The sequence below is a fragment of the Lepisosteus oculatus genome, chromosome 5 (genome assembly GCF_040954835.1).
Source record: "Lepisosteus oculatus isolate fLepOcu1 chromosome 5, fLepOcu1.hap2, whole genome shotgun sequence".
Taxonomy (NCBI): Eukaryota; Metazoa; Chordata; class Actinopteri; order Semionotiformes; family Lepisosteidae; genus Lepisosteus; species Lepisosteus oculatus.
Window position 1 is genome coordinate 35930787 of NC_090700.1, and position 22409 is coordinate 35953195.

The 22409-nt window shown below is 50.8% G+C and overlaps 1 protein-coding gene across 2 annotated transcripts; it reads right to left on the reverse strand.

Annotated features, from left to right (window-relative positions):
* Positions 1-76: 76 nt before the first annotated feature.
* brpf3b (bromodomain and PHD finger containing, 3b) lies at positions 77-22203 on the reverse strand. 2 transcript variants are annotated; one of them, XM_069190324.1, is made up of 13 exons: positions 21603-22203; positions 15682-17236; positions 14578-14734; positions 13704-13835; positions 13292-13420; positions 12718-13030; positions 10992-11276; positions 9468-10004; positions 7899-7992; positions 6370-6470; positions 5937-6034; positions 5672-5826; positions 77-1340 (listed from the first exon to the last, which is right to left on the reverse strand). In XM_069190324.1, the coding sequence occupies exons 2-13, from the start codon at positions 17214-17216 to the stop codon at positions 1157-1159; spliced, it is 3720 nt and encodes a 1239-aa protein (XP_069046425.1). In that variant the 5' UTR covers positions 17217-17236; positions 21603-22203; the 3' UTR covers positions 77-1156. The 2 variants fall into 2 exon arrangements, with proteins under 2 accessions (XP_069046425.1, XP_069046426.1); XM_069190325.1 differs by having other exon boundaries at positions 6370-6467; positions 21603-22202.
* Between the last annotated feature and the right edge of the window lie 206 nt (positions 22204-22409).

Below are 22409 nucleotides of genomic sequence, written 5' to 3' on the forward strand. Positions count from 1 at the left end.
AGACCCCAAAAAAATAAACCACAAGAACAACTGAAACCAATCCATCAGCCAAGAAATACAGAACAGCGATAACAAATCTATTTAGATTAGAACATTTATTTCTCAAGAGAGAAAATATAGCTTCAGACAATCAGGTTATAGTAGGTAAAATCTGCATTATGTACAAGCGTAGAATCTCTCTCATAGCCATCTTATAAACAGATCTAGAAAGCGAATAAAGACTTTCTACAATAAATACAACATTCTGTGCTTAACAGCGGACTTACAGCAACATTTCAGCCCGTTGGCCACAGCTTGAGGAAATTACAAATCATAAAATGTAATAAAAGTGTTTTAAAACTTTGATATTATTACAACGTTATACATAGGTCACAAAGTCCACTGCTTCTTTTAAATTATTTTTTCCCCATTTTAAATAACTGAACTATTTACTTTCAATTGTCAACTGTTTTCCTTAAATAAATTATTTTGTGTATTAAAACACAAAGAAAATATATATATATTTATATATAACCATTAACACCACAGAGAAGCTAAATGAACTTTGAAGCCAGCCAATAATTTATAACAGTATCTTACAATTATTTACATCATTTTTCTTCCCCGTAGTGCCCTCGGTTAACTCAATACAAATGCAAAAAATAAAATATAAGGGTATGATATACATTTATATATGTAAGGTGTGCGTATTTAATGTACAAGAAGTGGTTTCATAAAATATTAAAAAGTAAAAAGCTATCGTAAGAAAATGGCAGTGATCCTTTTATTTTTGTAACTTTTTGCTTTTTTTATAAATATGAAAAAAATGAATTTGCCAAAAAAAAAACATAGTGAATTTTGTCATCCTCATTAAACAGTTTTCCGTTGTTCTGAAGTTTTGGTTGTCCTTGTTTTAGGACCCGGCTCTTCTGTGCTTTTCCAACAGCACCAAGACTCTGCTGTCTTTCTCCTCTCTCCTCAGCGTACCCTCCTGGCCTTCGTGAGAGTCAAACTATTCTGGCCGATGAGAAAGACAAGGCTGAGCGTCTAACCCCTCTACCCAAACACTCACCTCTTTACTCCCTGTCCAAGCAGCTGGACAAAGCCACGCCCCTCGCCCCTCGCCCCTCCCCCTGTCCAGCACTAGCTGGGCGAATGGCTGCTTTCTCCCCACAGTCTACAGGTAGCTGGAGGTGACAAAGCCGTGGTCGCCCCTGACTCGGCTCAGGTGGATCATGGCCCGGTCGTAGGCCACCTGGACAGACTTGCGGATGCTCGTCTTGCGCCCCTCCATCATGCGCAGCTTGTCCACCGTGTCGTCCACCCCCAGGGGCTGCACCTTGTCACGCGGAAGCCACTGCCTGCAGCCAATGACAAAACAAAGAGGCCGAGTCAACAGAGGAGCCCGAGCTCGTCCTTACCCGAGCCCGGCCCACAAGAGTCCGAGCCCGCCCGAGCCTTTGCACACAGGAGCCAGAGGCCGCCCGAGCCCACGCTCTCCCCGCACACTGGAGCCCGTCCTCTCCCCGCACACTGGAGCCCTTCCTCTCCCCGCACACTGGAGCCCTTCCTCTCCCCCCACACTGGAGCCCTTCCTCTCCCCGCACACTGGAGCCCTTCCTCTCCCCCCACACTGGAGCCCGTCCTCTCCCCGCACACTGGAGCCCTTCCTCTCCCCCCACACTGGAGCCCTTCCTCTCCCCCCACACTGGAGCCCGTCCGCTCCCCGCACACTGGAGCCCGTCCTCTCCCCGCACACTGGAGCCTCAGCCCTTCCTCTCCCCGCACACTGGAGCCCTTCCTCTCCCCGCACACTGGAGCCTCAGCCCTTCCTCTCCCCGCACACTGGAGCCCTTCCTCTCCCCGCACACTGGAGCCTCAGCCCTTCCTCTCCCCCCACACTGGAGCCCTTCCTCTCCCCCCACACTGGAGCCCTTCCTCTCCCCGCACACTGGAGCCCTTCCTCTCCCCCCACACTGGAGCCCTTCCTCTCCCCGCACACTGGAGCCCTTCCTCTCCCCGCACACTGGAGCCCTTCCTCTCCCCGCACACTGGAGCCCGTCCTCTCCCCGCACACTGGAGCCTCAGCCCGTCCTCTCCCCGCACACTGGAGCCCTTCCTCTCCCCGCACACTGGAGCCCTTCCTCTCCCCCCACACTGGAGCCCTTCCTCTCCCCGCACACTGGAGCCCTTCCTCTCCCCGCACACTGGAGCCCTTCCTCTCCCCGCACACTGGAGCCTCAGCCCTTCCTCTCCCTGCACACTGGAGCCCTTCCTCTCCCCGCACACTGGAGCCCTTCCTCTCCCCGCACACTGGAGCCCTTCCTCTCCCCGCACACTGGAGCCCTTCCTCTCCCCGCACACTGGAGCCTCAGCCCTTCCTCTCCCTGCACACTGGAGCCCTTCCTCTCCCCGCACACTGGAGCCCTTCCTCTCCCCGCACACTGGAGCCCTTCCTCTCCCCGCACACTGGAGCCTCAGCCCTTCCTCTCCCTGCACACTGGAGCCCTTCCTCTCCCCGCACACTGGAGCCCTTCCTCTCCCCGCACACTGGAGCCCTTCCTCTCCCCCCACACTGGAGCCCTTCCTCTCCCCCCACACTGGAGCCCTTCCTCTCCCCGCACACTGGAGCCCTTCCTCTCCCCGCACACTGGAGCCCGTCCTCTCCCCGCACACTGGAGCCCTTCCTCTCCCTGCACACTGGAGCCTGAGCCCTTCCTCTCCCCGCACACTGGAGCCTCAGCCCTTCCTCTCCCCGCACACTGGAGCCCTTCCTCTCCCCGCACACTGGAGCCCTTCCTCTCCCCGCACACTGGAGCCCTTCCTCTCCCCGCACACTGGAGCCTCAGCCCTTCCTCTCCCCGCACACTGGAGCCCTTCCTCTCCCCCCACACTGGAGCCCTTCCTCTCCCCGCACACTGGAGCCCTTCCTCTCCCCGCACACTGGAGCCCGTCCTCTCCCCGCACACTGGAGCCCGTCCTCTCCCCGCACACTGGAGCCCTTCCTCTCCCCCCACACTGGAGCCCGTCCTCTCCCTGCACACTGGTGCCTCAGCCCTTCCTCTCCCCGCACACAGGAGCCCGTCCTCTCCCCGCACACTGGTGCCTCAGCCCTTCCTCTCCCTGCACACTGGTGCCTCAGCCCTTCCTCTCCCTGCACACTGGAGCCTGAGCCCTTCCTCTCCCCGCACACTGGAGCCTGAGCCCTTCCTCTCCCCGCACACTGGAGCCCGTCCTCTCCCCGCACACTGGAGCCCGAGCCCACTGGCTGAAGTAATCAAGTAGTCCAGTGGTTCTCAAACTATGGAGCGCCGCCAGCTGGTACGCCGTATGACCCTGGAACTTTGTTGTGTCCACTGAAAAATTGGGACGGGTTTTCGTATTTTCTATTTTAATTAGTTTGTGTCGAATACGAAGCCTACAATACAATACAGCTAATACTTGAGTGGACACAAGAGCTACTATGTAATTCTATACCATTGCATAGGAATTCGTGCTACGGACGTAAGTGACCAATTGTATTTAAAAAAAGTTATCTCCAGCAAATAGGGAGGTAGGAGAATGTGCGTGATTTTGGAACAATGCCAATGTTCTGAGCACAGGAAAGCATAGAAATGCGTACTATGAACGCTGGCAATTTTGTGAGCACAGGAAAGCGTGATAGATAACTGAAAAATATTTAAGAAGTGTTCAAGGTTAATTTGAGAAAAATACGCCAAGTGTCTCTGTGAAATAAAAACGTATTTTAACTTCTGAGACGGACTCCTGAAACGGAAACAGGGAAAAATGCAAGCTTGCGGATTGCTTATGCAGGTAAGCCCCACGCTATTTTTGAAGCACTTTGTTTACCGTTGGCTGACGTATTGTGTGGAGAAAAAGCTGCTAAACAGCTCGACCTGCTGCCCCCTATGAAAGACAGTCACTCACAGAATAATTGATATGGCGGATGATATTAAAACTACGCTGATAGCGCGTGTTAAGATGAGCAGATACTTTTCACAGCAATTAGATGAGTGTGTAGATGTTGTTGATTTGGCCCATTTGCTCGTTCACGTTACATACGGGTTCAAGGGTGCGTCCCATGGTAAGCCGCTACCAACAGGAACTACAGGAGAGCACCGAGCCCGTCCTCGCACGGCACACCGGAGCCCCACACTATTTCAGCTTTATCAAAGAGAATGGCATCGACTGGATAAAATGCGTCAGAGTTTGTACAGACGGTGCTAGACCGATGACAAGCCGACACAGCGGTGTAGGTGTACGAGTTAGAGAGGTTGCTCCAGATATGAAGTGGACGCGCTGCAGCATCCACCGCGAGACCGTCAAGAGAATGCCTGAGGATTTAAAATCTGTTAGACTCTGTTGTGAATTGTATCAAGGCTCGACCGATGAATTTGGTCGACTAAACAAGCTCACCCCTCTCACTCAAATGGTGCTTTTTTATTGTTTTTTAATTGTTGTTGTTCCTGTTGTCATTCTGTAGTGCTTTGAGAAGCCACCTTTAAAGGCGTTATATCAAATAAAGTTTATTATTATAATATTTATTATATGCGTGTGCGAGTGTGTGCGCACGCACGCTCATGTTGGTCATTGAGATTTTCTGGGGGTCCTATGAAAAGATGACTTGTAAGTGATACTTGGATGCTTTGGTTTGATCACGGATGGTACTTCGTCCAAAAAGTTTGAGAACCACTGAAGTTGTCTAAATAAGGTTTCATGCAGCCCTGATACTAGAAAAAGACTTTGCATGTTGCATGCTTTTTCATATGATAAAAGCATTCTATTGTACTTCTAAGTGCCTTGTAAATGTCTTTTTGTAATTCTGCAGTTCTTTTAAAGAACTGTGATAAACTATTTCAGGATACGATACTGAAAGGCTTGGAAACTGCTGATATATTTTGCAAAAGAGAAAACACTGTCTGTCAAAGCCAGCTGTGAATCTAACAGCCAACTAGCTCTTTCAACATCTGTCGAGAAAACAGGCTTCAAAGTGGCTTCATTAGCACAAATGCCTTGCATCGTTAAGCAACGCAAAGACGATTATATTCAAACAGTGTTGGTTTTTCTTGTCGTTCTCCCCCTCGCTCAGACACACACACACAAACACCTCCTCCACATCACAGCTGTTCTAGTGGCGAGAAGGGAGGGTGAGGGTTAGAAACGGCCCTGAGGATGGCTGGAGACCAGAACCAGAGACCAGGCAAGCTCTTTACAGGGCTCCACTACAGAGCCACATTCTCCTACGCAGAAATCCTCCTAAAAGAATGCTGGATGCTGGAGGTTTGGTGGCTCTGTAGCTAAGGATCTGCGCCTGGTGCTGGAAGGTTGCCGGTTCGTATTCCGCGGCCGGCAGAGGAATCCTCTGTGCGTCTCATGGAGTGCAAGCTGGGGTACGCGAAAAAGCACACGAAAACAGCACACGGGAATACAGACTCTCAAGTCTACCCATTAGTAATGACATTTAAAAAAAAACCAATTGCCAACTTTTTTTGTAATAACAGATTCTCATTACAAATTTGATGCTTTTATCCAAAGTAACTCTTGTTTTCACTGGGTTTCGAACCCTCAACCTTCCAGTGCCCGAGCACTGTGCCGCACTGCTGCCGGATTACAGTCTCACGAGGTCACGCCCTCTCTAGGCAGTAGAGGCTGAACCGACACGCACCCTCGGCCAGCCCCCGCGCACACTCACCAGGTCCTCTTGTTGTCGAAGAAGAGGACGAGGAAGAGCTTCTCCCCGGCCTCCTCCTGCCGCTGTGCTCCCAGCCTCAACACGTCCAGCGGCGGCACAGGGATGGGCACGCCGTTGTGCAGCAGGCCCTCGCGCGGCATGTCGGGGTCGATGATCTGTGCCAACACACGGACACAGTCGGCAGGAGCACGCGCACACGGACAGGCATGGGGACCCAGACGCGCAGATGGCAGCACGTGCACGGCGGGCACTGACGCACACTCACCAGGGCAGGGTAGGAGGGGTATCCCCGGCACTTGGCCCACACCAGATCCAGGGGTTCCAGCTCCGCGCTGCTCTCGAACGGCATCAGTAGACTCCTGCCTGTGGCCAAGACACACATCATCACTGCCCTGCCTGTTCCATCGGTACAGCACAGCCCCGTTCCTGTGCATCGTGGGAAGCCCTCTCCCACATCACTAACCGACTCCAACGCACGAGCCGAGCCTTCCTGGCTACCTTTTCAGGGACCAGCAGCAAGCTTTCAATCTACCAGCTGCTGCATTACAGTTGGCCATCACCCTGACCGTGAATCTTGGGATGTCACGGACATGTCATTGTGTGAATCACAGGAGGGTCCCGGACAGCACGAACGCTGGGATGAGGGGCAGCTCTCATGCTCTGTACATCCCTCTTGCTGCCCTGCCCCTCGCTCTCACCTGCGCCAGTGTAGTCCGAGTCTCCGTTCACGCCTTCCAGGAAGGGGACCCGGGAGAGAGCAGGTTTTCCTCGGCTGCGTTTGGGCGGGGACACGGCGCTGCTGGGTGGACACAGAGAGGAGAAACACGGGTGGAGACAGTTAGACCAAATTTCATCCAAACATCTGGGGAGCAGTAACTGTGTAGTTAAAACCGTAGAATTCCAACTTTAAAAGGATACAGTGTGTAACTTAATTTACAGAACAGTTTTGGTCATGTTACCAAAAGAAACATATTACTCTGGAATTTGTCTAAAGACCTTTTGAACCTTTTTTAACAGGCAACACAACCAGGGGCCCCCATTCAGTATTGACAATATAGCCCCAGTGGAGTACAGGTCCAACAGCAAAACACAAACCAGAAGGCACAAGGGGGAACCGGAAGGAAGCACATTTAAACCTTATTTGTGGTAAGGGGGTTGGCCCAGATACCACACTGTCCTCGTTCATACAGGAAAAACTCCAATTTAAAAAAACGCAAACTGGAGGCAAGCACCTACAATAAAACACTTAATTTATTCTTTCACATCTGGTACAAAGAAACTCTTCTATTTCTCCAAAACCCTGAGAATATTTTCTGGCCATCATGCACAGGATTAGCATATTTTAAAGATTAAGATGACATTGTGTTGACAAGAGAAGAACGTGCTGCAGTATGAAGTACTTTATTTTACTGTCAGGCATTAATTATGCAAGAAACGATATAGGTTCCAATACTTGTTTGTTGAATTTTTAAATCCCCTCAGTACGGCTATTAGATCGGCTGTGAATTTGTACCTTTTCCTCCTCTGGTCAACTTGTGGTCCCTTCTCTAGATCCAAAGTCACTAACGAGTTTTGATCTTTTACTTGAAACGTATTTACGAATGTTTATTCAAGGTAAACTTGCCTTTACGGTGCTTCACGCCATTTTTGTCACACGTGCCTTTGGTTTCTCAGTGCCTTCCCACGTCTCAGCCAAGATCACCTAAGCCGAGACAGTCCCTCACTGTTCTGTCGTACACTAAGCCTTGGCCACTAAACAATTCACTACAGGACATTTCAAAAGATGGCACGGTGATGCAGGTAGCACTGCTGCCTCACAACACTGGGGCCCCGAGTTCAATTCCAGACTGGGGCGTTTGTACGCTCTCCTTGTGTTCATGCGAATTTTCTCCAGGTGCTCTGGTTTCCTCCCACAGTTCTAAAACATACTGGGAGGTTGGGAAATTCGGCCCTGCGTGTCAGTGTGTGCATGTCTACGTTTGTGTCAGTGTCTCTGTCCTGCAGATCTGGCGTCCTGTCCAGGGTGTACCCTGCCTTGTGCCCGTTGCTTGCTGGGATAGGCTCCAGCTCCCCCACCTCCCTGAATCGGATGAAACGGTTAGAAAATGGATGGATGGATGGATGGATGGATGGATGGATGGATGGATGGATGGGTGTTTAAAAGGACGAGACAGCGCTGTCAGGACAGATCTCTCTGTGCTCTGTGCCACCCTAGATGGTCACGCACCTCTCTCTGTTGATGGGCGCAGTGCCAGCCTGCAGGGATCCACACTCCGAGTCGGAGCCGCTCTCACCATGCTTTCCAAAGCCGTTCGTCAGCCCTGGTGGACAGAGTCGGGACATAAGAATGTCACAAACATACACACGGGCGCAATGCATCGCTCTCTTTGAAAACACAGCTGTGTAACAAGCACCGGTCATGGGCAGCGTCTCTACTTCTGGACATGTACCCACCCCTCCGGCATGCCAGGCTGGCTCACGGTAACGAAAGTACACGGTTTGGACACATTTCACTTCAAAAGGGATTGTCTGCCTCCTTCTGGAAATATCCAAGATTTTTGAGCACCCTTGGCTTATTCTGGGAGAAAGTGGTTACAGTGAGCAGGAGAGCAGATGAAAGTTGTTGGATCCTGTACTGAAACACAAGATACTCAAGACATCTCTGTTCTCAAGTGCTGCCAGTAAATAGACATGCATACAGTGACCTCTAGTGGAGACCTCTGGGATTGCAGGCCCAGCCCATCTGTAAATCTATCCACAGGTGCGCAGTGAAAAATGCATTTTCTATATAATGCATACAATATACAATACGACATTTAGAGTTGAGCAGAATTTATTAAACTGTGCAGGGCAGTAATTCCATCAGGAGGCTGGCAGCAGTGACGTGCAAGTCTGCTGTTCTTCCACTCAGCTAGAGAAATATTAGGACTCCCAGCACCATCACAAATACCTGATCTGATGAAGCCTGCACAGTAAGTGGAAATCATTCTAATTACTTAAGAAACGATCAGAGCTTTAAGATGTGACAAGGGGGGGGATTAAAATGTTCGTTATCATTCTGGAGCTGCAAATGTATTAATATTGCACACAAGCAGTGAGGCTTTTTAATTGCTTTTATCCATTTTGTTTTCTGGATGTGCCAATGAAAGAAAATGCTGTTAAACACTGAAAGCTAATTTTAGACTTATGTTATCAGCTGTGGTTCTTAAACTTATCATTTTATATCCACCATAATATGGATTTCCAATTACATCGCACAAGGAGAAAGACCATACGCATTCTACCCCACCCACCCATCAGAGCCATTAATCTTAACCCTCTATGAGCTCCATAGCACCCAAGCAGAAGTGTGCTGGAAGAGTGGCCCAATATCAGGTAACCTGTCATCCAGGCGGCAGGAGGACACAGTCTGCAGTGAAAAGCGCACCGTCCAAGTGACAGTATTTTCTCCCACACAGCAAGACTGAGCGCATCAAGTGGAGCACAGACAGCTGTCAAGGCTTCGCACCCAGCAGGACACAGCAAGCTAAGATTCCCCTGTCTGGCCAAAGCCTGCAGCACCTGCACACAAGTACGCCGCTAACCAGGGAGCCCCTGCAGGTCAGCCAGATCCAGAGCCAAGGCCGAAACTAAGCAATGTGCCGAGTCCTTAACAGAGAACAATGTTACCGAGGGACCCACCAAGTGGAATGATCCAGGAAATTAGGACACAGCCTGCAGCGTGCCCTCACGTCTACCAGAGAAGATGTTACAAACGCGGCTGTATCCACTACCAACGTTGAGCTGGGGTCCTTACCTCCCTCGGGGGCGGGCCGCGGCGATTTCTCCCCCTCGCTGTCGGAGCTCCCGCTGAGGCTGCAGGGCCGCCGGCGAGGGGTGCGCTCGGAGGGGCTGAGGGATGGCGACGGGGCGTCGGAGGCAGGAGTGGGAGTGAGGGGCGTGCTGTGCATCTCCTCCCCACCGTTCCGCAGGGGGCTGTCGGCCCCTTTGGGAATCTTGGCGCCGTTCTTGGCTTTTTTGAAGAGGACGGAGGTGCGGCGGCCGACGGCGGGCGCGGAGGGGCTGGGCAGGTCCGGGGGGACCCCGAGGCTGAGCCCGTTCAGGCCGCTGTCGCTGAGCAGCCGCTGGATGCCCCCGGCGGGGCCGCCCCCTGTCCGCCTGCTGGTTGGCACGTCGCTGTCCGACTTCAGGCGCTTGTGCGGACGGCCCGGGGTCCTGATCTCGCTGCCCACGGGTCGCAGTGTGGGGGGGTCCTGGGGGGCGTCACTGTCAGTCGGGGAGGGGGCAGGGCCAGTGGGCTCTAGCGTTGGAGGAGGGGTGGACTTCGAGGATTCTATGAGCAGAAAAAAAAAACAGGCTCACCATGGCTGCTAAGTTTCTTTTTCATTCATTTTTAAAATCACTTTGTTTAGGATATTTATTTTAGATAAATCTGGCGGTGCCAATTGAGGCTTTACAGCCCACGGCGGTCGACCCCGCATCCACATGGAAGGAGTGAGGAAGTTCAGGCAGGCCTCTCTGAGCCGCCCACACATCGAGCGATTCCTCTTAACGTGCTGCACGCAGGGGGACAGGAGGACCCACGCCGAACGGAGGAGTGGGAACATCACAGGAGGCTGCCGTTTCGCTGGGCAAGGAAGACCTGACCAAATCGCAAGCCTACACTTACAGACGCCCCCCCAGAGTCACAGAGCTCAACCAACAATCAGAGCCAGCAGTTTGCCCTTGTGAGCCACGCACAAGGCAACTACCTTTTTCCGGAAGATATCACAGCACACTTGACCAGAACACTGGGGAATTAGGAATGCAAGTCTCAGGAATTCAAGACATGAGACACCATAAAATGGTAACCACAAGAGAAAAAGGAAATCATAAGCCATCAAAACATCCGAAGAGGACATAACAGGAAATGCTCCACTGTCTACTGCTGCCAGAAAGGAAAAATATCACACTGTACCAATAAACCAGAAAGCATCTGGTCAGACCAGGCAGTACCTAAAAGCCATGTTAATAAACACGAAGGTCTTCAGTTTTTATGATGGTTGATTTTGTCTAGCAACTCCCAGTTACGGAAAGTCATGAACAGATGAAGAGTTACATCAGGGGTACCTGTGGGAAGTATTCCACTTTTATTCTTATTAAACAAATTAATTAATACATTCATTAAAAAAATAAACTTCAATGAAAAAAATGTCCTCTTGCCCCACGTACAGAGTTTTGTCAGGCGTGGGATAGTCACAAGATTTAGTTCTCTTTTCTAAAAGCTAACAAGCAAGTCCACCAGAACTGGTGCTCCACAGTGGGGCTGGGCGGACTGTACCTTTCTCCGGAGTCGGGGGGGGGCTGCCCACGCGCTCGCCCGGCGCCTCCCTGTCCTCCCCTTCCTCGGGGGCAGGCTTGGCGTGGTCCCCGTTCAGCAGGAGCCGCTGCTGCTGGCCCAGCTTGTAGCGGATGCTGTTGATCTCGCGGCGCAGCAGGCGGATCCGGCGCGTGCGGGCCCCGCTGGACCGCATGCTGGTCACCATGTCCAGCTTGTCCAGCAGCTCCTTCAGCTGGTCCTCGGCCGACATGTGCAGGCGGTTCTCTGGGAGCAGGATGTTGTCCACTACAGTGCGGACAGGGAGGCGGAGGAGAGGAAAGTGTGAGAACACTGCAGCCGTGGCAACAAGATACTATTAGTGTGTGGATAACTTTCCTAATACAATTACAGGAAACCCGCGCTTTAATGGACTTCGAATTTAACAGGCAAAATCTGGTCAACCGTTTCTTTCAAAAAGGACGTACATGACATTGAATCGCCATGCACGTGAAACTGTTTCAAAGGCACTGGTTTTGGCGATTATGCAAACATCACAGTATAGTGAATAAAAAGCACCTATGGTGAATCTTCAAGTGCTCCCACTGAAGAAATTTATAACAATCCAAGATAAAGGCTCCGATTATCCCAAAGGTACAATGCTGATGAGGCTGGTCTCTTCCGGCATTTTCTCCCAGAAATGGACACAAGCATCCGTGTCTACGCCAGGACAATAAACCAGCGAGGAAACGATCTCGGCAGAAATTTGTGCAAATGCTACAGGCTTACACAGATTGACACCCGTTGTCAAGTTAGTTACAGGGACTGAGGGTCCTCAAGGATACAACAAACAAGCTTCCAGTAATCCATTGCCATTCCAAACAAGCTTGGTTTACTTCTGACAGGACTTGTTTCTCATATACAAGTGTGATTTGAGCTTGAAATTTCTCATTGGTAATTTAATGGACAGCCAGCTATACTGGGCACCCCTTTCCCCCCCATTAGTCTGGTAAAGTGAGGGTATACTGTATATAACATCCAGCTGAGGAAGGTAAGACGCACTGTGGAATATTACAATTCAACAATGTAAAAACAGTGCAAGACGGAGTAGTTACAGCAAATCTTGCAGAGGCGTCAGAAGGCGTCAGAGAAGGTGCAGTCCTGAGCTCCCAGGCAGCTAATTCTGCTCAGGGTACAACACAAATGGCAGGAGAGCAAAGAGAGGAAACAAACAAGCACGTGGCAGAAGAGAAGGAGAAATGTGGGGGACTGGAGGCAGGAGGGGCAGGTAAGAATCAGGTATGAATATAGATGGACAGCCAGCGAAGAGCACGAAGAACAGATGTAGATTACAGGTCAGGGGGCTCCAGATGAGCTGGAGGGGGTTGGGTACAGATGCGAGGATCATGCAGTGGGTTAAAACACATCAGGTTTGCACGGTTCCAGCCCAGCACGGCAAGAGGATTTCGAATTTAAAACACGATTTTTTCAGGAATCACGCGCTCCTTATGTACTACACGATTGTGGACACGATCCAAACACTTCAATAAAAACAGCACAGATGTTAGTGCTCTAAGGTCTATTGTACGTTAGCATTTTATACAAGACGTAATGACAAAGACGCCTAGGACTGGTCTTGCCAGCGGTGGCCCTTGGCACGCACATGCAGTCTGACTTGTGCAGCCTGAGGTGGATGGAGTAAACGAGAGGTAAAGGAAGCCTGCTGCAAGCACGGGGACAGAGCTCTCACCATCCTCCCAGGAGCAGCGGTAGAAGTCCTGCGTCTTGGGCGAGTCGGGCAGGTGCATGCCGGTCTCGGAGTCGAAGCCGATGCTCTGGGCCTGACGCTGCGTGTGCCGCAGGATGGCGCCCCCCAGGTCGCGCAGGCGCACCGCGGCCCGGTGGAACACGGTGTCTTTGGCGTTATACTTCAGGCAGTTGCTCACCATGAGGTTGAAGTCGCCCTCGAAGTCGGCCAGGCTGCAGTAGCCGTGAGCCTCCACTTTGGAGCGCATGGTGGAGAAGTCCATGGGCTGGGAAATGAACTCCAGATAGTCCGGAACCTGCAGCGCAACGCAGGAAGAGAGGGATGCCGATGAGAGAAGGACAGAAGGAGCACGTGACAGAGGAAGCCTGCCAGAAGGAAAGGCAGGAGACAGGGCAGGCCAGAGGAGAAGGCAAGAGAGAGAGGGAAAGCAAAAAAAGGGGATTGAGGAGAGAAAGACAAGAAAATGGGGAGGAAGAAAGATGGAAATAAATAAAACTTGGGAAGAAAATAAGACCCCGCAGGAGGGGAAGACAGGTGCAGTGGCCACACCTCTTACCTCTTTGAGGTTGACGGGTTCAGCAAAAATCTGCGCGGCGTCCTTCTCCTGCAGCTGGTCCAGTGTGGAGCGCAGGAGAACCAGGAACGGAGTCAGCTGGAGCTCCATCGCAGCCTGGTGCACCTTCACCTGGACAAGCAGGGGGAGGGAGAGGGGTGTTTGAGGGGAGTGGAAATGCCGACACTTTCAGAGAAGAGGACCCAACACCTCACCAACGTCAGAAAATTATAAAACAGTGCCACTTATTGTAACCCACAGAATACCTGTTTGTCGAATGACCCATTTGTTCATTCTTCCTCTACCTCTTTCACCTCGTTCTCTTCATTCACCAAGCCCCCAGCCCTCTTTCTCCTCCACCAAATTGTCCTCTCACTCCTTTCCCTCTCCGTGCCCTGTGCCCGCCCCCGAGTACCTGCTCCCTCTTCAGCTTCTCCCTCTTGCGGATCAGCTCCACCAGCAGCCTGGCCCTCTCCAGGTCATGTCTCAGTTTCTGCCAGTACTTCAGCTCCTCCTTCACTGCGCTCACCTTCTCGTCCGACTCCGTCTGAGCAGCGCCGCGACACACACAACACAAGAACAACACCAAATTACTGCGCCTGTCGCATCAAGGTGAGGCCAACGCTTTGTTTTAGGAGTTGCAAGTCACAATTTGCAAACATACAATAAGAAGCCATTAACACTACTTTACAAATGTGCGGGTTTACTGACAAACCACAATATGTTGTTAAGTGTTAGTAGAGGCTGCTTACTACTGGCAAAGATTCTGAAAATAAGTGTTTTTTCCTAAAATTATTTTCTTGTCTTAAGGCTGCTACCACTGCAGGGAAAAAAAACACCTCAATTGAATTTCAAGGACTTGTCCTGCTGCTTAGTTAGGCTGAAGATGATGCCCCTGTGTGTGTACACATCTCTCTGACACCCTGGGCCCTCAACTTCTCAACCCATGAGCCCACACTGGCCCAAAGACCCCCTAAACCCTAACCTCACTGAAGCCCCAAAGAACCACTTACCCCGGCCCCCTTAACACTCCCCAACCCCACTTACCCCTCCCATAACCTCACTGAAGCCCCTGCCCTAGAGACACCCTTGCCCCTTCCCTAACCTCACTGAAGCACTTGTCCTAGAAACCCCCTTACCCCTTTAAACTAACTGAAGCCCCAGAGGCCTCTATGCCCCTACCCTAACCTCACCGAAGCCCCACAAGACCCCCCTACAGGACGTGGACAAGCAGGCAGAGGGAGTGCGACGCCACCTCCACCCCTTTCAGAGAAGCCACGGAGCCTGACCTGCTCGGCACCCCTCTGGGCTTGCAGGTGTGAGTGCAGTCGGCGGATCAGGGGCACCCCGTTCCTGGACTGGCGCTTCAGCAGCCAGTAATTGTGGAGCCGCTGCATGAACTGGTTCTTCCTCTGGACCGGGACCCCCGTGCAGATCTTATTCAACCTTTGGAGAGAGACAGGGGGCCAGGGTGAACAGAGCAACACCGACAGGCGCTTCAACACGCCATTCGGACCCGACCCCGCCTGAACCCTCAAAATAAAACTGGAGAGAATCCGCGCCGAATTTCAGCACAACACAGAACAGGAATCTCACAAGAAAGTTCTGAAAAGTGCTTATTTTAATAAAGGGGTGCAAAGCCAATCACAGAGATCGAAGTATAAAAAGATTTTCCAGCTGGTTTATATCCTTCAGGACAACCTGTCATCACCCCCACCCTCCACACACTCACTGATGCAAAATTCAAAACTGTCAGTACTTGAATTAATTATGGAAGCAAATAAAATTTGAATATATCATGCAAATTTCAGAGTGGTAGCAAGTGTGTCAAAATGAATTGACATAAAAAATCATATTTTAAAAACCCCAACTATATTAACATCCTACAGCTGTCAACCACCAAAAAGTACCACCTTAAGATATACAGACATTGACCCCATTAAAGCTTTTAAATATGGCTCCTGGGCAGCAGTTCTTACATGACACGGGTATAGAAATGAAAGGTTTCCTAATGAAGGCCAAGAACAGCAGACAGCCCCATTTCATGTTTCTCCAGTCCTGGAAATACTTTGGCTATATATTTGGCTCAGATATTTCAGATTTAAATATTTATATGTGCAAGTGTATGAATAAAGGAAGGTTTAACTCATTCCGCTGATCATAAAGTCCCTCATCCTGTCTGGTCTGGATCCTTTCTCTGCACTGCGCTTGCTGCTGCTGCTGGTCTGTGAAGACTCAGAGCCAGCATTTTGTTGTGACAAGGGTAGACTGAGCACAACTGGGTCTCCTCATCACTAGTGGTTTGAATGTAGTTCCTGGTGCCTTGGGGATAGGGAGACAGAGCAGTAACAAATTCAAACCTGAGGAAGTGAAAGCGAAGCCGGGGAGCTCACCTGTGGGAGGGGATCTGCGGTACCATCACCATGGGCACGGTGGAGCGCCGAGACACCACCTCCAGACTCTTCCTCACCTTCCTCTTCAGCTTCGAGCCCTTCTTCGCCCCGCGCTTGTGCTGCTGGGTCAAAGAGGAAGCGCGCCCCCGTCCCGCCCCTCGGTCCCGAGCCCTCTCCTCGTCCACCTCCTCCCCCTCCCCGATCTCGCCCAGGTGGGAGTTGCAGCCCCCCACCAGCCGGCTGCTCTTCCGGGTGGCGCCCGGCGGCGAGTGGGCCTCGCAGAAGGCCGTCTTCTTCACCGAGAAGGTGGTGCCGTTCACGTTGGTCTCCCGCACGGGGTCGATCTTCATGAAGAGCCCCGCGCGCTGGGCGCAGGTGACGTGGAAGGCCGTGTAGCAGTTGGCCTTGTGGCACTGGATGGAGGCGCCCTGCCCCTTCTGCTTGCAGATGTAGCAGGTCAGCTTCCAGCGGGCCGGGGGGATGTTTTCCACCCCTTCCACGGGCTCCAGGAACACTGTGTTGGCGAAGCAGACCTCTGGGATCCAGATGGCACACACCACATGGGCCCAGCGCCCATCGCTGGTTTGTTTGAAGGCGCCTCCCTTGTTGGGGCACAGAACACAGTCCACAGGGCGGGAGGGCGACTGCAGGCAGCAGCGGCACAGCCACTGGCCTTCTGGGATGTAGGGCACGCCGTAGCACTCCTGGTGCACGGCCAGGTTGCAGATGTCGCAGAAGAGGATGACGTTGCTGTTGAGGCACTCGTCGTCCAGGCAGACGCAGCAGAAGGCGTCCTCGTCGATGGCCGACTGCGAGGGGCCCTGGCTTCGGCTCTCCAGGAAGGACTCCTTCTCCAGCCGGTCCATCAGCAGCTCGAAGGCGTCGGGCGAGACCGAGGCCTGCCCGTCCGACACCCGCTTCTCGTTGACCATCTCCAGCCAGGCGAAGTCCTCCTCGTCCATGTCGTACTCGGCCTCGGCGTCCAGCTCCTCGGCGGACTTCTCCATGTAGCGGTAGTAGGCGGCCGGGAGGGGCGGGGCCTCGGAGGGCGCGTAGGAGTCCAGGATGCGGAAGGTGGGCTTGGGGAGAGCGTGATGCGGCGTGTGGGAGTTGGGGTGATGGTGGTATGGAGGGTGCTGGTTGTGCTGCCCTCCTCCTACGTGTGAGGAGGAGGAGGAGGAATGCTTGGCGGTGTCCTTCTTCTTCCCTTTGGTGGCAGGGGGCTTCCTGCCAGGCTTGGAGCTGGGGAACAGGGGCTGCTCGCTGTTCTCCTTGTTGCTGTTGCACTCGGCGATGTCCTGCGCCGTCATCTCGTCCTCGGTGATGACCGTGAGCGGGTCGAAGATGCTGATGCGGTGCAGCCGGCCATCCAGGTCCACCTCCACCATCTTCTGCGCCTGGGCGTAGGTCAGCGTCTCCCGCGCCGGCGACACCTTGAGGCTGTAGGGGGAGGGCGAGCGCGGGCCCAGGCCGCCGCCCACTGCTGCCGCCGCCACCCCCCCAGCCTGGCGCCCCCGCCTCCGCGGCTTCCTCATCTGCCCCCCGCACTACCTCCCTGACGCCAGGGGAGAGACCGAGAGAAGAAGACAGAGAAAACTGGGGGTCAGCTTATATGGCAACAGACTTTGTTTTGAACGATTTGGAAGTGGTTGCTAATTTCCTATCCCAACGTGGCAACTGATCACAATGACTCAACAGGCTCCACAATCACCTGCTGATGAACAAAACTACATCAAAACTCATTTACATTTCAAACTCTTTACTGCTAGCAGGACACTGCAGAGCTTCCAGGACATGGAGACATGCCATATTAAAACAAGCACTCCCAAATACTCTTGCCAGTGGTTCGTCTTCTGGCTTTTGCGCCAGCCAGATCTTTACAACAGGCTAATTTGTTTTCAGTTTTCTATGTGGGGCTTATTTTTAAATTTGCTTTCACGTCTTCAAATGTCGAATGGAACTTGCATTAGTCCTGTACCTGCTTCTTAAAATGAAGACCCCCCTCTAGTTTTCAAAGGAAAACACCTTCAGGGAGTACTTGGCAACTGTCATTTCCACCTTGGTCTGTTCATCATAAATTGATCACCTATTCACAGCTTTATAATCATCAATTAAAGTAATAAGTAATAGGTTCATTCCATGCTGAAAAGAGAAGAGAGAAAGCACAACGTTTCGGCTGTGAAGCCTTCTTCAGGTGTCAATTAAAGTAAGCAATTAACACCGATTATTTAAAGCTGCTGGGATTCAAGTCAGGTGGGCAAACCTGCAAATTCCCACTTCTCCCAGAACAGTTCACTGGGAAATCTTGAGACTTCTTGTCTCAAGGCAGAGCCTCTTCGGCCACCTGTAAAAACATTAGGAATGGACACGTTTGTCTGTAGCAGTACGGTGCCTCTGTTCCTGCAACTATAACTTCACCACAGCTGCAGAAAAGATCTTTAAACATCAAGACAGGCTTTTGATTTAATAAATTCACCTTTGTGTTCCTTGAGCTCTAGTACAGTTTACAGAGGCTGCTCTTGCCTGGTCTTGCTGATGTGCCACATAAGACCTGCTGGTCTACGGCTCTCCAGTTTGTGGCTCCAGTCGTAGGCCACCCCTGTGCTTGGCTTTTTAAAGGCAGAACATCAATTCTGATGAGATGTTATTTCACAAGAAAGGAGTGTTACGTTTGCTGGGTCCTTGCTCCATACTCTTCAGCTGGCCTAGTTTTCTGCTGGAGGGCAGAGGGAAGGCTGTGGGATTAATTACCTTTCCAGTGTTAGATGCTTCAGTGCACAAAAACAGTTACAAACGAGAGGAGACACTTTGGCACATTCAGTACTCAATATCGAACCGATCCAAGGAACCTAGAAGCCAAGTTGTTTCTAGGAGGAAGCCAGGGTATCAGCTTCTACAACATAGCCAGGTGCCTTGTTCCACACTGCCAGACTCGTTGCATAAAGAAACAACTTCGATACTGCCTTCTATATATATATATTCAATATAGTAGTATGTATATCACTATCATTCCCCATATAGTGTTTTCTGGGTCATATCCATGCAAAGAGGATATTCGTTATAGATCACTTCTCCTTTGCACTGAAATGCTGCATTTAAGAGGTAAACTGGACCTCTGTATTTGACGCGCTTGTAGTGGGTTACAGGGAAATATATGCAGCACTGAAGGAGTCTCAAATCCCATTGGTCATGTTAAGAGAATACAGCTAACTCCATGCCAAAATCAAATGTGAAAATCAAGTGTGAAAAATTCACCAGTAAAAATCTTTTCACCATTGTTTTTTTATGATTATAAATGTGTTAACAATTGACCCTAAGGGGGCCACAAAGACTTCCAAACAACTCCAACCCAGCAATCAATTCCTTAGTGCAGTCAGAACCACCTTTTTCTCCACAGGTCACACACAGCTGCTGGCTAGAACAAACCTGTAGGACCTGTGGCACCAGCTCTGCCATCCGTGGCTCTCCTGACCCATCCTCTCCATCAGTCCAGCACTCTCTCAGGAGATATGACAGCTGGCTCCATAACGCACTGCCATTTTACATACTGCCGTTCACAGCAGAGAGGACCATCTTCAATATAAAAGCACAATTCACAAGGGGAACTTGCTGGATACTAACACTAGGCAAATCATGTCAGAGGCAAGTCTGCACAGATACATTCAGCAACTAACACAAACACAGACGTAACATGCAAACATGCAACATCGAAATATCGCTACACTACGCCCAATGCTATCACTAACTGGGGCTGAAAAGCTCTGTAATGCTCTACTAACTGGGGTATCTAAATCTACATTGAACAAACTGAAGAATGTCCAAAATTCGGCAGCCAGACTCCTGACCAGGTCTAGTGCAAGTGTTCTTCACGTCCTTGCACTGGTTTCCTGTCAAATTCCGCGTGGAATTTACAATCCTCATGCTCACCTATAATGCTCTGCATGGCTTAGCACCTCAAGAACCTGTCTGAACTATTGTCGCCCTACTCCCCACCTCGCAACCTTCGCTCTTCTAATTCTGGTTTCCTAACTGTCCCCCAAGCCTGTCTACATTGTATGGGTGACAGGGCCTTCTCCTGTTACGCCCCCCCAAGCTCTGAAACTCTCTCCACAAGGATATCCGAGATTCACCTTCGCTAAACTCCTTCAAATCCAGACTCAAAACCTTCTTCTTTAGAAGAGCCTTTACTTAACTGGTTCCATTCCTTACCCCTCTGCTCCTACTATACTTAGTACCACCATCGACCCTCTCCTCTCTGTATTGTAATTGTGTTTTATCTTGCATGTTCTTTTTATTTATTGTTGTTGACATTCTGTAAAGTGCTTTGAGAAGCCACCTTTAAAGGTGCTATATAAAATAGTTTATTATTACTTTAGATCAACGGCACATACCAAACTATAAGTGCCTATAAGTGTCAGGGCCAGCCTATGAAGGCAATAATCAGGAATGTGACTTGATCTATATTTTTATGAGAAATATCACACTGTTTTGCAGTTATCGGTCGGAACACCTTTGAGTCACAGTGATAGCCGAATCCACTAAACGTTTCCTCGCGCTTTGCACTCACAACTTTGTCTTTGTTCAGAAAATAATTAAAGCTCTGCGGCGGTACATAATCCTTTTAGGGTCTTGCTTTAAAAAGCCCATTTTAAAAGCACTCCCTGAATTGGCGGCCATAATGTTTCGTAAAAACGTAAATAGACCATAAATACGGCGAGACCCAACCCAAAAGACAACCATTCCTCCTTCGATTTAAATGCTCCCGCCTCGCTGCGCAGGCGTCGTGACGCGTGGAGGCGGAAGTGATCTTGCACCGAGCACACACACAGCTGGCTCACACGTGACTTGACGGCGCGGTGTTAGAGCTCCTGTCCTCTTTGCGCATCGGGGGATAAATTCAATACTCCCCCTCAAAATAATCCCGGTCACCTGTTCAGCCAGCTACTCAATGAGAGCATCACTCCCCTCCTGTGTCCTTATCTAGAAAGCCACTCATTTTACTTTGTCAAACTGTCCCCCACCACCAAGAAGAAAACAAGTCGAGGCTCCCTCTTTCTTGCCTATGGCATTGGAGCGGCGAGTTTAATCAAATACGGACAAGAAAGTGAAAAATTCAATTTATAAAGGATCAAAACCGGATCAACGGGTAGAGTTTACTGGTCTTAAATTCAACCTAAACACGCAAATGCCCCTTCAGCTGTGATCGCGGCAAAACTTTTGCAAAATGACATGTTTTTATTTTCGCTTGTTGGGGGCGGGCCTATGCAAATCAAGCTCCTCATCTCTCCACACACCCGCACAGCTCGCAAACTACTGCCACAACACGCGATCTCTCTCTGACAACGCTGCTGAGAGCTGACATAACGGTTTATTCGCTCATGCCGATATACCCTTCTTTCTTTGCTTGTGTTTTTCGGGGAGATTTTTCTGGAAGGAATCCCCTACACTTAACCACCAAGAACACCCCAGACCCACTTTTCATAAGTGAGCTTCCGCTCGGCCAATCAGAGTCTCCTGCCGCCCTCACAGGGTCTTCAAGAAGCCAATCAGCCATTAGCAGAGGCGGTCCTAACCGCCATAGTTTGGTTGGCTGTGTTTTATTTCCAGAAGGAGAGAAGATGGCAGCCATCTTCCCCGCTAAACTGTAGTGCTGATCGAAATATTTCTCTTTACAACACGACGCTACAACAAGCAGGCCCAAACACAATGTCGGTTAATAAGCGCCTTTCCTCTCCTGCCATATCCCCTCAAGATCACATTAAAACTCTCCTTCAGTATTATGTTATTGCCCGTTTTCTTTGACCGGGGGGGCAGTTAAGAATCTCCATTAATTTTCTGAGTAAAAAACCGTCTACACCCCTGCTTAAAAACAACCTCGCCGCAGCGCAAAAAATAAGAAAAAATCGACTTTAAACATTTACCTTGTTTTTCAAAAGGCAACTCGACAGCAAGAGCAGCTAAAAAACAGCCAAGGAGAGCGGAGCCGTCGCTCTGGGTGCTTCGGCCGAAAAAGCCGGCAAATTTCGGTGTGCAAACGTCCTTTTCCCAGCTTCAACCCTCCATCATGGCCACGACTGAACGTTTTCCAGTAGAATTAAGGGAGAACAGGCAAGTGTAGTGCCAAGGTTTATTTGAGAGAAACACGAGAAGGTAGATACCCTGGTCTGGCTACGAAAGGATTTTTTCCCCAGCGATAGCTAAGGGAAAGCGGCGCTTTCAATCAAGATAGCGAGAACACGCCCCTTTAAAAGAAGCGAGCTGCCGAAGCTGGTTGTTTGACAAACATGGAAACCCCGTGGTAGTGTACGATATTACTGTGTCTCCCTCCGACACAAACATCGCCACACACACTCCGGTCCCGTGTGTTGGAGCACAACGCCAACACACACGACCAGTACGTAGACCTTCCCCTTCATACGCGCCATGCCAGTTACTCCGGGCTCATCCCGGGTACAGCGCTGCACAGTGCGTGCGGCGGACTTGTTGGAGCTGCACAGGAAAAGCAGGCAAGCCGGGCGCTCTCTTTACTATGCGGCAGCGGCTACCCCCGCCTGTAGAAAAATACATGTGCATGGCGTGGTTTCTGTGCAAGCCCACTCCTCGCACCGCGTTCGACTGAATTCCTTCACCCTGCCTCTCTTTGTTGACAAAGTGAGATTGAATGTGCGTATCGCAGTGATGGTCATAATAACGTACTATTGATTTGATAACCATTATGCTTTTAGTCC

Excerpts from the sequence above, each read along its gene's own strand:
- brpf3b (XM_069190324.1), bottom strand. The coding sequence starts at position 17,216 with ATGAGGAAGCCGCGGAGGCGGGGGCGCCAGGCTGGGGGGGTGGCGGCG. Across the intron at positions 10,005-10,991 it reads CCCCCCGACTCCGGAGAAAG|AATCCTCGAAGTCCACCCCT; the intron begins GTACAGTCCGCC and ends TTCTGCTCATAG. Across the intron at positions 5,827-5,936 it reads ACCCCTCCTACCCTGCCCTG|ATCATCGACCCCGACATGCC; the intron begins GTGAGTGTGCGT and ends GTGTTGGCACAG.